Source organism: Anoplopoma fimbria, chromosome 11 (genome assembly GCF_027596085.1).
Source record: "Anoplopoma fimbria isolate UVic2021 breed Golden Eagle Sablefish chromosome 11, Afim_UVic_2022, whole genome shotgun sequence".
Taxonomy (NCBI): Eukaryota; Metazoa; Chordata; class Actinopteri; order Perciformes; family Anoplopomatidae; genus Anoplopoma; species Anoplopoma fimbria.
Genome location: NC_072459.1, coordinates 4,036,972 through 4,053,443, shown reverse-complemented (window position 1 = coordinate 4,053,443; position 16,472 = coordinate 4,036,972). Strand labels below are relative to the sequence as shown.

Sequence of the window (16,472 nt, the reverse complement as noted above, 5' to 3'; positions counted from 1 at the left end):
TATTCAGCATTGGGTTGAATTGAGCTCAACCATCTCGTATCACTGATGGTTGCAAATACCAAGATTGGGACGGCTAAGGTCAGGACAGTGATTTAAAACTGATACAGTCTATGGTTTCTTCCTGGTCACTATTATTAAAAAAAAGTTTTTTAGTAGGAGTCTCAACTTATAAGTTATTTCTGATGAGCGCTTTATATCCACTAGAGAAAATATAGTTAATAAACACAAAAGGGGTGAAAGGTACAGCATGTCAGTCCTGCAGGTGGGGCCATGTAGCTCTGATTATACAGGATGACGTCAAAGCTGTCCAACAAATGGATGAAGGAGTTGCCTCTCTGTCTATTTGGCTTTGTGTTTACAGCCCTTGGTTTGATTAATGACTGTTTTGTTCCTTGGTCCAGACACAAAGAACAGATCTGCAGCACTCCCTTGATCTTCTCATACTTGTTGGGACATTTCAGACAGTGATGTGATTTGATGTTAAGTTATAGAAAAAATATCTTTCTTCAACACAAACCTGCAACATGAATCAAACAATGCTTATTGACGCTAACCGTTGAGTTGACTTTCTCCATAAGTGAGTAATTATGATGTGGTAAATTAATGAAAAACAGCTGGCCAGCGGGAAGCAGATGGATATAATACTGTGAGCATGATCATCATCAATGCCGTGACAGTGTTGTGGTGCTAAAAAGGTGTTAAATTACAAATGTCCTTCATACAGTCTAGAAAGTCCTTTTTTTAATATATAAATATATTTGTGTGAATGGAAAACATCATGAATCAATACACCTTATGGTTTGAGATGAGAAATTAGACTTTTAAATTGTTAATTGTTAATTTGAGAACCCACAGCTGACATTGATGCAGGAGAAATGTTTTGATTGTGGACAAAACAGGTGCAAAGCATTCATAAAGTCTGTTGTTTTATTTATGTGGCCAACACAGTTGCGAAATAGTAATTTGAAAGTATGACATGTATTTATGGACGGTGTGACAAGAAGAAAGATGTTTTTTCCACACCATTATTCAATCCCAGCTGTGCTGTCATAACATATTGTGCCTGACTGTACTAGTCCCATTTACTTTATCAACTCCATATTTACCCTCTCCCATGCTGTTCAACAAGCAGATGTCTTGATTATTAATCCAGAACACAGCGGTCTGATCTTCCCTGGTCAGCATTTATTGTCCTGCTTAGTCATATCCCAGGAACAGCCTGAGGACTGAGAGCGTCCTGATTCTCTGCAGCTTCACCTTGACATCAGACCATTCGTGGGATTAGACGCCTGCTCTTTAGCATTGACATATTTTCTAACCATCCTTCCTGGATCCGCTGAGACACACAGAGCTCACCACAATTAGTGAAATTCCCTTTTTATCTCACTTCCTGTTAGTGCATTTTGTAGTCATGGATGGCATCTAACCACCATTGTAAGCCACGACTAAGCATGTTTTTGCAAGAGCTGCTGCATTAGCTGCTCCTTGCTCCCTCTTTGAATGTTTACACATGTTATCTGTTTAGTTCAATGTTTTCTCATAAAATGTGTTGAATAAATAGCTGCTTACAAGTTGGAGTTTCTGGAAATGAATACAAGTTACAGATTCAGTTAAGATAACATTGACTGCTTTAAATGAATAGTGTTGTAAAACAATGAAAAAAATCACTTAATGTTAAAAGCTAAAAAGAAAACCTCATATCTAATCATAAAAAAATGTTTAAAGATAAGCTTCCATTCCCCTGTGGACCCAGTGTGCTTACTCGTGTCATTGTTATTTATTGCTTCAAACAAATTCTGGAGAAATGAACAGCCATGATGTTTCTCATGGAGATATTCCAACTCAACAAGCAGCTTGTTTTGATCAAATATGTATTGGTTGATTTGATCCCCTGCTGGTTATGCAAAAAGGAATATCAAAAGCTCCCCGGGGTTGTGTGCTGTAGTATGATGAGCCCTGTGAGTAGAGCAGAGTGACCTAGCGAGGGTTAACATGAGCAGAGCTGTGTTCCCTCCTCCTGACATTGACTGAGCACTCACTCTCTCTCTCTCACACACTCTCTCTCTCTCTTTTTCTTTCTCTCCCTCATACACACACACACACACACACACACACACACACATACATATACAAACTTTCTCCTCTGAGGCCAGCACAGAGCCAGAGAGGAGGGACTGTAAGCAGCCCTGAGAGCCAGCTGCCGGTCGCTCCGAGTCCACTCTCCCCGACTCCCTCGATCTCCCCCAGCCTCATCACTCCATGGGACTCCAGACCTGGCCACCAAGCAAACCATTGCCCTCCATGGCCTGCCTTGATGTGGAGAACCCTTCCATCTGCAGGGGTAAATTTAAATCAGGTGCTTTTTCTTTTTTTTTTTTTTTTTTTCAAACCTGCATGCAGTTTATCATTTTAATTGTATGTCTAGGTAAATAAACAAGAAGTTTGTTTACTAATGTTTACTGATGCTGGCAGCCCTGGCAAGCGGGGTTGTAGTCACGTACATGCAGCCCCAACAGGAAATGACAGGGCAACAGTAGGGTTCATCACAATGATTCATGCCAAGCATCGTTCATACTGGAGACTATTGTGTTCTCATGGATAATAAATCAAACTCACTTTAAAAAAACAGTCACAGCCTATGAGAGAGGGAATACTCTGTTTATATTGGCACTCTGTTGAAACACTATTATGGTTTTCTGTCACAGTATACCAGCACAAAGTCACTCCTGTTATGTAAGTTGACACAAAGAGCTTCATTCAGATGAAGTACAATAACCAGATATGCTTCTGATCAAGATTCTGATCATTATTTGCATCTTTTAAATTTTCCTTGTTTGCATTCATCTGTAGCAAATTCCTTTGATTAGACCAGGCCATAACTGGACTCTTTTTTTGTTTTAAATAAAACACAAAGCTGTCCTTGAATTATTACCACTGTTACTGGGGTTTATGTTCTATTGTAGATCAAGGTTTTCTTACTGTTACATCTACGAAGTCACATTGGATTTAAATATTTGCCAACTATGCTGGTTCTTGTGAGGGCCTTTTGAGATAGATTAAGAAGATGCATAACATAACATCTCATGTATAATACTGAATATGTATGGCATACAAGGAAAATGTAAATTCCATTCTGTCAGGGCTATTGTGCAAGATTTGCAGGTTAAATATAAATTCTATAATAATACATTATAAATCATGACCCGACTTAAGATAAATATTTCTTAACCAAACCCAGACCAGTTTGCCAACACAGACTCAGAGGACACGCCCACTCACGGGAAGGGAAACTTATGTGCTTTTTTCTCATCTCTCTGAGTTTAGGCCCTTTTGCTTTGGGAAAATAACACACCACCAGGATGCGCTTACAAATTATCGCAAATTAAGAAAGCCACTGACTACCCATCAGTGTTTTATTCAGACATTCATTTTTTAAGTAATAGTTAAAGTCCATTGTTCAACAGGCGCATATTGTCTTTTATACATTCTCAGTCATTATTAACAATAACCTGATTCAAACTGCTTGAGCTTTGCTGATACATTTCTGCTTTGTTGAACTGATTTATGATGAAATGAGTCACGGTATAGTTTAATTTTAGAACATTTCACCTCATATGTTTATTGACATTTCATACAATCACAAGCTGAATATGCAATACTTCATACAAGACCATGTCTATCAATTCAGTTGAATTCCTGAAGATTTTTTGCCCCATGTGAGTGCAAGTTTAGAAATCATCATCGGAAAATGCCTCTGAATCGGCCACCGCACACAGAAATAACTTTTTGATAAACCAACGTAATCTGTATATTCATGGTTTTGTCTATCTCTGGTTATAGATGCCTCTTTGAAAAAATGGTGTCCTGTTTATAGTCACACTAAAGTCAACATAACCCAGTGTCAGTCTGTTTATAAACTACAGTACATTCAGCTTAAGTGTGGCTTCCAATTCTCTTTGCACAGAAAAAAAACGTTTTATTATTCTTGGTGCAGTTTCTTAAAAAAAAAAGAAAAGTCAAATAAAATAAAAGTTCTGATGGGAGACCTCCAGGGATGATTTGCTGAGAACAACATGGGTCTGAAATTAGAGATTACATCATTAGACAGGGATTTCAGCAGAGCCCTCTCTCTGTGTTTCTCTACAACCTCTGTTTACGCTCTGCTGGTGAGCAGGAGAGCAGAGCCAGTTTGCATCATGTAGGGGTTAGCCAGGGTTCAGGTTTTACACAAGAAGTGAGGAGCACCCTGGGCATGAGGTGTACCCCCATACTGATGCTCAAATCAAACTTTTGATTTTCTTGTGGCCCTGGAAGGCAGCTTTTGATGTTATTGATATGCAGCAATGTGCACTCATAAATGTTCTTGCCTGTGGCATTTTTTTCCAAGTCAGGGTGGATATGAATATTGAGAGAAACCAATGGCAATTTTTTACAATCTCCTGGTATAATCTGTCTCAGACCGACCATAACCCCCCTGGCCTGGGTTTGTAATAGAAAACACAGCAGGCGGGGCAGGCACACTGTGTTCTGTTCCCCAAAGTTGATGGGCTGCTGTGAGAGTAGACTCGGCTTCCCACCCTTTGCCTCGGCACTTGTCACTTTTTGTTCCCTTGCCCACCAGTGGAAGCCCATGAACGTCCCCCTCGGCTCTGCATACAACCAGAGACCCCACCCCCTTAACTACCCCTAAATTTCATGATTCCCAGGCCTTGTTCTCACAGCTGCCCAGTTTATTTTTGCTAGAGTGAGTCACAGAGACTTGTTCAGACGCCATTCCCAGGAGAGTTGAGCAGGTCTGTGTGTATGTGTGTGTGTGTGTGTGTGTGTGTGTGTGTGTGTGTGTGTGTGTGTGTGTGTGTGTGTGTGTGTGTGTGTGTGTGTGTGTGTGTGTGTGTGTGTGTGTGTGTGTGTGTGTGTGTGTGTGTGGGAGTAGCTGTTTCCCCTGAGCCACTGAGTAGCTCTAGCAAAGCCAGAGTCTCTTCACTACAGTGGTGACCACAAGGGTCCCATGTACCACACACCGCTGCCTAATTTGTCACCATCACCCGTTACCTTTCTATTCAAACAGTTTTTTTTTCTCTGTTATTCTACTGAAATAACATGACAACGCTCACTTGTTTATAAATGTTTAAACTGGGATCTTACTACAGTTTATATTTATGGGAAAATAACAGGGGGGGGACATCCAAGTGTACGAGGGGCCTGCATGCAAGACTCAACAATTACTGCTGGAAGATAGTCATGTCTTTGATATTCCACAATAACATAACGGATCACTGCTTTCCAACCAAAGCAAGATTACATTTTAAAAACTATTTATTAAATACCCATGACTCACTTGGCTTTTGCTGGTGTCATTAACATATCCAGTGTTGCTGATTATTGTCACTGCAGCCCTGACATTAATCCCTTTTTTATCCGTTTGTATTCTGTACTGTAGTTACTTTGTGCGACTCCTCTGTGTATTTGCATCCAAACAGAGATATTGAGTCTCGGTGGGAAGGCTCTTGGCCAATCAGGGTGAACTGTTCAAGAGCAACTTGTGGTAATCTTAACAACCCTAGTTAAAACCATACAGGAAGTGAATAGGATGTCTGTGGTGGTGAACATGGTCTACTGTCGGGCATTTGGGTAGCATATTGATTGAGAAATAATAAGTACTTGGTTTTATTTGAAGTCTGGCCGGTTTCGCTTTTAAAGCCAGAGAGGGTAGTTAGATGACTCGTAGGACTTGGCTCTGAATGGTAGCAGTTCAACTCTGACCTCTGTGTCTCTGCACTCCCACAGTCCTCCAGCTCTGTTTGCAGCAGAGGAGAACTCGGGAGCAGCTTGTGGAGCAAGGCATCATGCCGCGTAAGTATTCACATCACACACAAACAAAACTCTCACCCTACGCTTTGAATTGTTTTTAACTAATTGATTAGAACCTATGGATTTACAAGAAGAAAGTAAACAATACGTCTTGCTATTACTAATACTTGCATTATTTATCTCATAAAATAGTATTAGAGCTTTTTCTCCTTTTTAACTTTTTTTAACATCCAGCTCAACAACAGCTTCTTCGTAAACCAAACTTTTTCAAGGCTTTTGGAGTGCATATTTGCAGTTTCGTTAAAACAACGTGTTAAAGACATTATGCTGTTATCTGTGATTATGCAATTACTTGTTTTCAGTGTATTCACAGCAACATGCACAGTCCTGATTTACTTCTAGTTAAGGCGATGATGTTGAAGCTCGTACTGATCTGACAAAGGCTAAAAAGATGGCATTTGTAATCTTTCCACATAAAACAGCTGTATTATGGCGAGTTTTATGTTATAGAGTTGTGCAAATGGTTTAATAACATGGCCTGTGTCTGCACATAAATAAATTGCTTTATTTAAGACAGTATGAAGTGTATTGTTCTACTCAGACGATTGCTAATGGGAGCGTAATTGTGCTCATGTAAACATAGCCAATGATGAAAATGACTCAAAGATTTAACACGGATGAGGCTTATATCAGAAAGAACTCGCTCCTACTTTATACTATTCCTCCTTTGATGTGACAAAAGTGGAGCAGACTCAGTCCCTGTGCTGCACCTTATAAAAGATGAGCTGAATATGTGACAGAATTGTGCTGATAGCTGGAAACCTAGAAAGAGAAAAAGACAAAGCTCTTTCTCTGTGTCCTGTTTGCCTCCTGCAGTCGGGCTTTCAGCTTCTCTCTGAGTCCACACGGCCACATGAGTCAGCGACTGAGACTTCAGTGGAGGTCAGTGGCCTGGCCAAGCGTGGCCTGCACACAAACCTCCCAAGCCATTCTCTCTACTAAAGCACTACGCTGCTCCCACACTTATAGGCTTATGGTAGGTATGCAGTGAGGTTTAGGTGACGAGCAGGAATGTTTTACTTTGCTCCTCTGACACGCTCCTCAGAGCATCCCCCCCCCCAAGGCCAGCGGATCCTTAAAACAAACAGCTCTCGTCATAGCAGAGGTGACTACTCAGTGAGCCAGACCCGCTTAAAGCAGGATGAGTTTGTTCTGCGAGATCAAAGATTAACTCTCTGCTATAATCTCTCAACTTGAGTCAGTAAAGCTGGCACTTCCTGTTTGACTCCCATGAGCTGCTGTTTATTAATATCACTCTCATGCAAAATGACAAAGGCAAAAAAATATGAAAACAATGATATGAATGATGGATTATACTGTGCTCAAGTCAGGGTGGAAAGTTCTTGTCGTGATATCTGGGAAAACAATAACAACATGTTAGAGCTAATTACTGTATGAAGTTTAGATGGATTTGTGCATAATTTGACATAAACGTTGCATATTTATATAACAACTTTCAATTCTTTTGAACTTCAGGCACATTTACACTGTTCTGAAGTTCACTTAGTGCATTGGCAACTTTAATGTTGTAAAAACTATTCGCTGCTGGATGTCGATGATTTACATTACATTAGGTATCTAGCAGTCTTCATTATCTACAGGGATGTAGCCTTGTTATACTTTTTATGAAGCTCATTTATAACTTTAAACTGTTTCCATAAGTCCATTACAAAGAATGTTTACAGTAGAACTATTGTGTAATTCACATTATTCCACTTATGTTGTTACATTATCCTTTCTGTTGTTTTGGAGATCATTCTTATTAATAAGTGGTTTACTAATTAAAGGTAATCTGTCATAACTGCAAAAACAACCAAAGGGAAATGGCCTTTTGAACTAATAGGAAGGAGACCTTAAGTCAATATCTTTTATTTTAAAATGGATGGAACATTATGCTCATATGTGGAAATACACTTTTTTCACCTGAGTAAAGTTATGTTGTTTTTTTTATTCAACTTCTCACAGCTCTGAAAACACCTGCTGCCTTTCACGAGCAGATTCGCAGCCTGGAGAGAGCCAGGGTAGGACAAATATCATAACACTGCAGTTTGTGATTTTAATTTGTCCAAATCTAAATAATGCCCCCAAATGCATATTTATTAAATTATCTTTTTAACAGACTGGAAGCTTCCTAAAGCACAAACTCTGCAGCAGACCTCAGCGCTCCGAGCTGGTCCGTATGCACATTCTACAAGGTAATATTCTTTCTGTGTGTTCTTACTGGGTAAAGGCTTCTAGATAACATGGAGATGAATAAGGTACTTATTCATACAATCTCATTTATTGCCTGTTTGAATTTGTTTTACAAAGTTAGAACCAGATAAATGTCTTTGAGGTTTACAGAAATGTGTGAGGTCTGTCTGAGCGTGCAGTGAGTCATTCTGACAAAGCAGTTAGGAGTTTGATTGGTCACGCTCTTATCACAGCTAATCATCCTGCGTTTATTTATCAGAGACGCAGGCTGAAGCCTCCCTGCAGGCCACACAGATGAAGCTGAAAAGGGCCAGACTGACTGATGACCTCAATGAGAAGATCGCCCAGCGGCCTGGACCCATGGAGCTGGTGGAGAAGAACATCCTGCCTGTGGACTCTGGGGTCGAAGAAGACATCAGTGGTAGATACTCAACAATGCCCTCATATCCTCACTGTCAGAGGACAAGAGCCATTCAAAAAAAATGTTTTTAGCCCATTCTGGTGCCACTCTCACCGCTTACTGTTCACCACTGACAGTGATAGCCAGAGAGTAAACTCAAGCCTGCATTGCAGCACATCAGGCGTATGATTTAGCCATTATTGGTGTTATTACACCTGTGTTTGAGAGTTCACACTAAAATATATTTTAATGGATTACCAAATGTAGTTTTGTACACACATTCATGGAGCCCGATGGATGAAGACTACTGACTTTGGTGACACCCTGACTTTTCCTCTGGTGCCACCAGGAACATTTTTAGTTGTCATAGTGAAATATCTTGAAAACCTTTGTAGTGGTCTGTTATGAAACTTGGTACAGATGATCTCGCTCTAAGAATGAATTGTATCATTTTATTTATATCCAGACTCCCATGCACCAACCCCATCAACAGGTCAAAATATAAATGTGTATAAAACAGTGTCACAAAGCAGGCTGAACCCTCCCTGCACACACAGATGAAGCTGAAAAGGGCCAGACTCATGTATTGTCGTGTGTTCATTCAAGTGATTGCTTCTTTACTTTGTAGTAACTGATAACTCAGTTTTGATTTATCGTTTAAGTATAATAAACTGTATTTGTTTATGTTTTGATGTTGGGCCAACAGGTGGTGAGGCAGACCGTTCTAAGCCAATAGACATTTTCCACTTTGATGAGGACAGCAGTGATGCCTTATCACCACATCGGCCTGCCAGCCAAAAATCTCCCAGCTCCACCTCTCAAAGGGAGTCTGAAAGGACTGAGGCCACTTCTACTTCCTCTTACTTAAACTGTCCCATAAAGGTACACCAATACCTTGAACCATTACAATTTATAAAACATGAACTGGTAATGTTAGCAGACAAACTAGCCTTCTTGAAGTTCTATAATGTAGCAGAGGCTTAAAAGTATATTAGAAAGTTGTGTTTTAAGGATAGTTAGACACTGGTAGCATTTTTTTACTCATGAGAAAAAAAATATTTTGAGACTTAATTTTAAGTTTATGTGTTTAGTTTTTAGTATACGCATACACACTTTACCAACAATGTATCTGTCATTAGGAGAAACATTTTGTACTTTTTGATTTTATTTATATGTTTGATAAGTGTTTATCCACCTGTTTTTGGTTCCCGTTGAGGTTCTTTTCTTTTCTTGCATGGGATGATGATTAACAGGCATAGCGGATTGACTGTTCTTACTAAACGGATCATGTGGTTTCTCTCTGTCTCTGCTTTTCTTAGCATTCCCCACCACCAAACTCACAGTCCACATCAGATGTAGTCAGCGTTGTTTCCGCCAGTGAGCAACAAAGCAAACAACAAACGTCTACACCTCAGCAAATCACCACTGTTGTCCCCAGTATCACACCCGGACCACTTCTTGTGAAGGTTGGCTTCAGAAGTAATTTCAAAGTCTTCTTAAACTTATTGTAAGGAGTACTGGGGTTTTTTTCAGAGGATGACTTCATTTCCTCACTTACAGTCTCCTAATGTTTACAACCAGCTGACATGAAATTGACCTGTGGTACTGAGCTCTTCGTCTCTCTGATTTATTGACTTTGTTTTTGTTTCTTTTTTTGTTTCTTTTGGAAATGTGATGAGGGGTGCAATGTCAGAAGAACAGAGTCTGTGTTTTGTCACACTGAAAGTCAGTTTTAGTTTTAGAATGAACTGAAAATCAGCATTCAGCCAAGTTAAACGTAGTTCAAAGAACAACAGAGTTTAAAGTCATTTTCGAAAATCCTTGGGTTAAAATATGTTCCAGCCACAGTTTGTCCTCAATTAGGGTCAAATGACAGGCTGGCCTTCCTCATTCAGGTTGTGTGAAATATAAGCCAAAAATCAAAGGATGGGAGTGAAGCAATAACTTTATCATAATCCAGTTATCCTCTCTGAGCATAAGATGAACTCTCCCTTCCTTTGAATACAGCAGGAGAACGAGTTTGACAAATTGGAGGGTGTGCAAGCTTGAGTTTCTGGTTTCATAGCTAGAACCTGCCTCTTAAGCCAAACTGTTTTCATGTGTATCCTGTAACTGCAGGTGGTAAAACAATAAAGATCACATTTCCACTACCCGTTTCCTCATCCTGAGGTTTTCATCGGGTGTCAGAACATTGTTCTACCCTAATGCTTCAATCTACAAATACCCAGTTCCAGTTCCAAGTCTTGTAGTTTTGGTACTGACTGCTAACTGTATTCCCTGATAAACTGGACTGAGATCAATCATAGAAATCAAATATCCTCCAGATGGTCCTCTCAGCTTTTACATGCCCCTTTTCTATGTTGTGTTCTGCAGCAAAGCCTGCCCAAGCTACCCAGCGATAAAAGCCGCAGCAAAAAGAGCAAAGAGCCCAAACCACGGATGAAAAAGTTAAAGTACCATCAGTACATCCCCCCTGACCAGAAGCAGGAGCTCAATGAAGTGCTGATGGACTCAGCTTATGCCCGTCTCCTGGAGCAGCAGCAGCAATTCCTGCAGCTTCAGATCTTGAACCAGCAGCAGCAGCAGTACAGCTACCAGGCTGCCCTGCCTGCCTCACTCAAGTATGGCTCCATTTATCAGGACAAACACCCCTTCTAAGCAGCCAGTGATAGGATTTGGCTCACGCACAAAGTTTGCCTTTATGTGTAAACATTGATAAACAACTTTAAAGAACAAATGTCGCTTCCTTTTAGAGTTACGTTATTTGAATATTGTTTTTCACTAAACTGAATAAAAAGTCAATACCTGGTTTTACAGAAATGAATAACTGTTTAGCCAAGTACTTAACATTTCCTGCCCACAGCTTCCTACTCAGAAGTTGTTTATTGTGAAAAATTGAGAAAAGTTTAGCTTCCCTTTCTAATCTCTACTCCCTTTTTTTCTGGTCGTATTACTACAGACCAACAACTGAGGTACAAACCAGCTGTTCCAGTGTTTTTCTGAGTGGAAACGCTACGTCTACCGCTGTGCAGCCCCGGCACACTCGGACAAACCGCAAGCCAGATCATTTACCAGCTAATCTGGATGAGATGAAGGTGACACATTGCTGCCTGCACATGGTCTTGACTATCTGCACCTCATGCATGTTGCAGAGGATAACGCTACATTTTGAAAGGTATTTTATGCTAATTTGTTATCTTTACAGGTTGCTGAGCTGAAAATGGAACTAAAACTCAGATCTTTGCCTGTTTCTGGGACTAAAACAGATCTGATAGAGAGGCTAAAGTTGTACCAGGAGAACTCTAACATTCAGATTGCTGCTGTCATGGAGACATTAGCCGTCACAGCAGCCGCACAGTCTGAAAACAAAAAGTTAACCCCGCCTGTGTCCCCTGTAGCCTCCAAGGTGTCCAGTCTGGGCATAGAGGACAGTAGTGTGGCAGACAGCCCCACCAAGCTCCCAGAAGCTCCAACTCACACTGCTCCCTGTGTGAACTCCTCACAGAGAGCTCCACGGGAGACAAAGTCCTATGAGAAGGACTCTGAGAAGGACAAACGTCTCCACGATAAGGAGCGTCAGATTGAGGAGCTGATGAAGAAGCTGGAGCAGGAGCAGAGGCTGGTGGAGGAACTGAAGATGCAGCTGGAGGTGGAGAAGAGGAGTCAGCAAGCAGATTCTCCAGCTCAGCTCATACATCTCGCTCCCATCCAGGTCAAAGAGGAAAACAGGACCTTTTCAAACTGCTCAGTGTCTTGCAGTTCTCCTGGTCTGACTGTGTTGGTCAAACAAGAGGAGGTGGCTCCTCTAAATCAGTGTTTCATCAGCGACCAGACTTTCAAGCAGCCTAAAACCTTGCAGCCAGTCAAGGCTGGAGCTCAGATCCTCCGACCTGCATCCCGTCCGGCCTCAGCAGTGACTATCCAGCTCCCTGCCAGCAGCACTAAATTACACACTACTGTTAGCAGCACAGTCCCAGGCCTCATCCAGACCTCTGGAGAGGTGCCACAGAAAATAGAGGCCTCAGCAGCATTACAACAGCAATGCAGCACTCAGACTGAGCCACTGACTAAGGTAAGAAAACACACTAATGATTGCACACACTATTATGGTCCATCTCTTTATAAGTCATCACTATCAGTTGTGATTTTCTGGGAGTTTTGTGTTTCTTTAAAAGGTGCAAACTTGAGTTGTATGAGATCATCTGTATATGTGTCCAACTGATATAATACATTATATTTTCTCGGCAGTAAATTCAGGTCAAGTTGCACATCATACATCTGGTGAAGTGTTTTTGATGGCACCGGCTAATCACACATCACAGGTTTCTTTTACATTGTTGATGCCCTATCATGGTTGATGCATATTTCTTGTTGCCACAGTAATAACAGGCCTCAGCTGGGTAGTAAACTCTTTCCCTATTCACATCAAAAGAAGGCTTGTGGAAACTTTGGTTACTGGAGCAGGCGCTGAGTGAAAGTTGACAGTAGTGCCCTGACTGCCCTCTGTCGTCCCTCTGTGCCAACATACAACCAGCCAGAATTAGCAACAGAAACCACAACTCAATGCTAACTGATGAGAACACTCCAGAGCCAACGCAGGGAGTGCAGAGCAATCTTCATTTAGGCTGCACAAAGTCATGTGGTGCACTACTTTTCTGTGATGGCATTAATGCATTCATTAAAGTATGCCTCCATGCTGACCCATCTAAATGTCTTTGCAGACACAGAGAGTGAGTCCCACTGCACAACTCAACACATTCCCAGCGAGTGGCTGTCCTGTGGGAGCCTCCTCTAGCCAACCTGGTCCTAAAGATCCTACAATAAAGGTCCTTAGTCTCTCCTACTTTACCTTTGTTTTTTTCTTTTTGTCTAAAGCACCTTATAAGTACTGTTTGGCAAAGTATTGGGACCTTGTTTATTACTTTTTTGTACAGTGCCAACTGCAATTGAATGATATTTTTTGTTAGATGTAGCCTGTTCTTTTTATTTGATGTAAAAGACTTTTGTCTTTTGTCTGTTAAACAGTCTCCCTCTACCAGGCAGCGAACTATGATCATGCCAAAATTCACAAACCATGTGGCAAAGTGTAAAGACCCTCCACGCTATGAGGATGCAGTTAAACAGACACGCAGAATGCTAACAGCTGCTCAGGTGACAAATAAATACACTCTTAAGTACAGTATATCCTTTAAATTGTTATTTTAGCCACACAAACATTAACTGGTCGTTCTGGTTTCTCTGCAGGGTCCCACTGCTGCTAGCCAGCAGATGGATGATTTGTTTGATGTGTTAATCGAGAGTGGTGGTGAGAAATACTGCAACTTTTATTTTATTTTTTGGGGGGGGGGCACTTGTTAAATAAGACCTAAAGTATTTATGATTATGGGATTCTCACACTAAGCTTGTTTTTTAGAGATCTCACCCTTCATCAGACAGGATCCTCCCAGTCTGGACAAGCCTCTCCCTGTGACAGCAAGTGTAACCACCCTTCCCATCAACACGGTTTTATCCCGCCCTCCACCCGTGGTCAAAGTGGCCCAGCTGCCTGCAACACAGCTCAACACCTCGCCCAGCTTGGCTGCCCTAACCTCTAACACCCAGCTGGAAACCCTCCTGGGTGCTCACACCGAGCCACAAACACTGAAGCCAATAGAGGAGCTACACTCACCTGGGGTTACCATGGAGGGATACTTAAATGAAAACACATCACCCTCTATTTTGAACTTGCACAGCACCAACATAGACCATATGGATTGGCTGGACCTTACCCTGTCCGTGCCAGCAGAGGGGGTCAACTCTCTGGACATGACAGCGCCAGTGGGCGTCTTCTCGACCGACTTCCTGGACTCACATGAACTGCACTTGAACTGGGACTGACTGCTGTCAATAAAATTCGTACACCCATCAGACAGGTTCAGATAAACATACTTTTTATGAAAGGGAGGGTGCCATTTATTTCCTATGTGGAGAAATTAGGGCTTTTGGAGGTTGGGGCAGCTCTGTTTATTTTCTGGCCATATAAATTAGCTCAGTAATAATCTAATTGTGCTGCGTCAGTTTAGAAGTTCCTGCATTGCTTCCTTTGTGGTCTTCAAACCCTCTGATTGTACAGGGAGATGGTGACTGGTACTGGCAGATTGAGCTGACAGTGGAAGTTGCCTTTACAATTTCAATCTGAATTCATGCCACAATTTTGTTACCAATATGTTCTCATGTTATTGCTTTCTCTTTGTCCTCTAATTGTAAAATATGTACAGTGTTATATTTGCTGTAGAAATAGCAAAAAGAACAGGAAAATGTCCTAAAGCTGGTTAAAGAACCAATGGACAAATACTACATTTAGCTGGGGGTTATTATGCACTTCACTCCACCCTGACTCAGAATGATTGTCACTATCAAATTAGATTAACACACATATGCAAAATGTTACCTGTTTATATGTAAATTGTGAAGCATAAATCATATGTTTAATTGAATCAAGAGTGTGAATATGATAGTGATATGAGACCACTGAGTTACCACGGTGTCATATTAGCCTGACCATCCAAGTATTTACTACATAATACTCAAAATTGCTCCATATCTCAATCAGTTCTGGCAAGATTTCTAGCCGATCAGCCAAATCTTACACTATGTAAAACATACAGCACATGCATTTGTAAAACCAAAGTAGAATACAGGTAAGGGCAACTAATCACAAAAGTAATCTGATGTGCTCTGTTAAGACTGTTTCCAAATGAATAATGATCAAATCTCTTAAAGGTTAAAAAAAGAAATTGAATTATGCTTGTTTTTTGTTAAGCTAGTTTATTTAAGAGGTGTAAGCATGGCAGCACATACCAGACCACAATCTCTCTAAGTAGCAGACATACTGTACAGACATATCTTACAGAAAAAATAAAAAAATATCCATCCATATAAACCATTGATCACTTCACAGTGAAATAACATGAATGCATTACAGTTGATTTGTATTGGAGCGACATCTGCTGGCCACATCCAATCCAATCAGCTTGAGCAAGCTGTCTGTGGGACAACCAGGCAGACCACAGGCTGCCTGGTTGTCTATTATTTTAGCAAATTGCAAACGATAGTTTCTGGTATGATGAAAATATAATTCAGTGTCAAAGAATCCGCCATAGAAAACATGATGAACCACAGCAGGATAGTTTCTGGTCACTGCGCTGAATTATTAGGGATCCATTGTCTTCCTCTGCAGGTTATCTGGAGCATTGCTGACAAACTCCTCTAAATGTTGAGGGAATCGTTTAAACAGAAAAGGAAGTATTGGCTCTGATATCCGCTGGCTACACCGGAACCCCAGAAATATAGCTTCTTGCTCCCAGAGGCTTATCCGGTGTCAGACTGATAGCCGTTGGGCTCTGAGTTTGCTATATAGTTTAACTTAACATCAAGTACCACTGCGATGCATAATTTGTAGACCATCTCTCTTGAAACTTTGTCTGAACTGTTTTAGAGTTGTGTTTGCTTCTAAACCAACTACCTCCTTGTCAACCCTTTCAAGCTTAACTGATTCCTGGACGTTTCTGGGAACTACAATGCTGAATATTGTTAATGTGGTAAAGTCTTACTTATCTGGGGGAACACAGTGTTTTCTTTAGAAATATTACATCTACATGTTTCTAATGTTAATTAATGTTTTCCTCAGGGCTCTGTTTTTGCCATCGGCTTTTCTCTCTTCACCTTTAACCTCTTGGCCTGATTACATTCCACTGTTTTGCTGATGATACTAAGCTCTATGGGCCTGTAAAAGCAGACTGTCATTCCCAAATTATAATTTAAGAGATGTGCTTGTTTAGATGTGTGTAATTTCCTGTTGCTAAATTCTGATAAAACTGAGATGCTGGCCCATCTTGACATAGACAACAATTTGATTAAGAACAGTAACAGTAACTTGATTCCTCAAAGTTTGACATTAAAGAAATCACCAAGATCACAATTTTCTCACCTTTGCGACATTGCTAAAAAAAATTCTGATGAATGCCTT

At 40.8% G+C, this 16,472-nt stretch overlaps 1 protein-coding gene across 3 annotated transcripts; it reads left to right on the top strand.

The window, feature by feature from the left end:
* Window positions 1–2,159: 2,159 nt before the first annotated feature.
* Window positions 2,160–16,449, top strand: mrtfbb (myocardin related transcription factor Bb). Of its 3 annotated transcripts, none has more exons than XM_054608040.1 (14): window positions 2,160–2,341; window positions 5,788–5,853; window positions 7,837–7,892; window positions 7,991–8,066; window positions 8,324–8,485; window positions 9,171–9,346; window positions 9,784–9,930; window positions 10,838–11,085; window positions 11,424–11,559; window positions 11,670–12,536; window positions 13,186–13,290; window positions 13,490–13,615; window positions 13,709–13,769; window positions 13,878–16,449. In XM_054608040.1, the coding sequence occupies exons 1-14, from the start codon at window positions 2,260–2,262 to the stop codon at window positions 14,339–14,341; spliced, it is 2,772 nt and encodes a 923-aa protein (XP_054464015.1). In that variant the 5' UTR covers window positions 2,160–2,259; the 3' UTR covers window positions 14,342–16,449. The 3 variants fall into 3 exon arrangements, with proteins under 3 accessions (XP_054464015.1, XP_054464013.1, XP_054464016.1); XM_054608038.1 differs by having other exon boundaries at window positions 2,160–2,356; XM_054608041.1 differs by lacking the exons at window positions 2,160–2,341; window positions 5,788–5,853 and adding an exon at window positions 6,723–6,753.
* The last annotated feature ends 23 nt before the right edge of the window (window positions 16,450–16,472 follow it).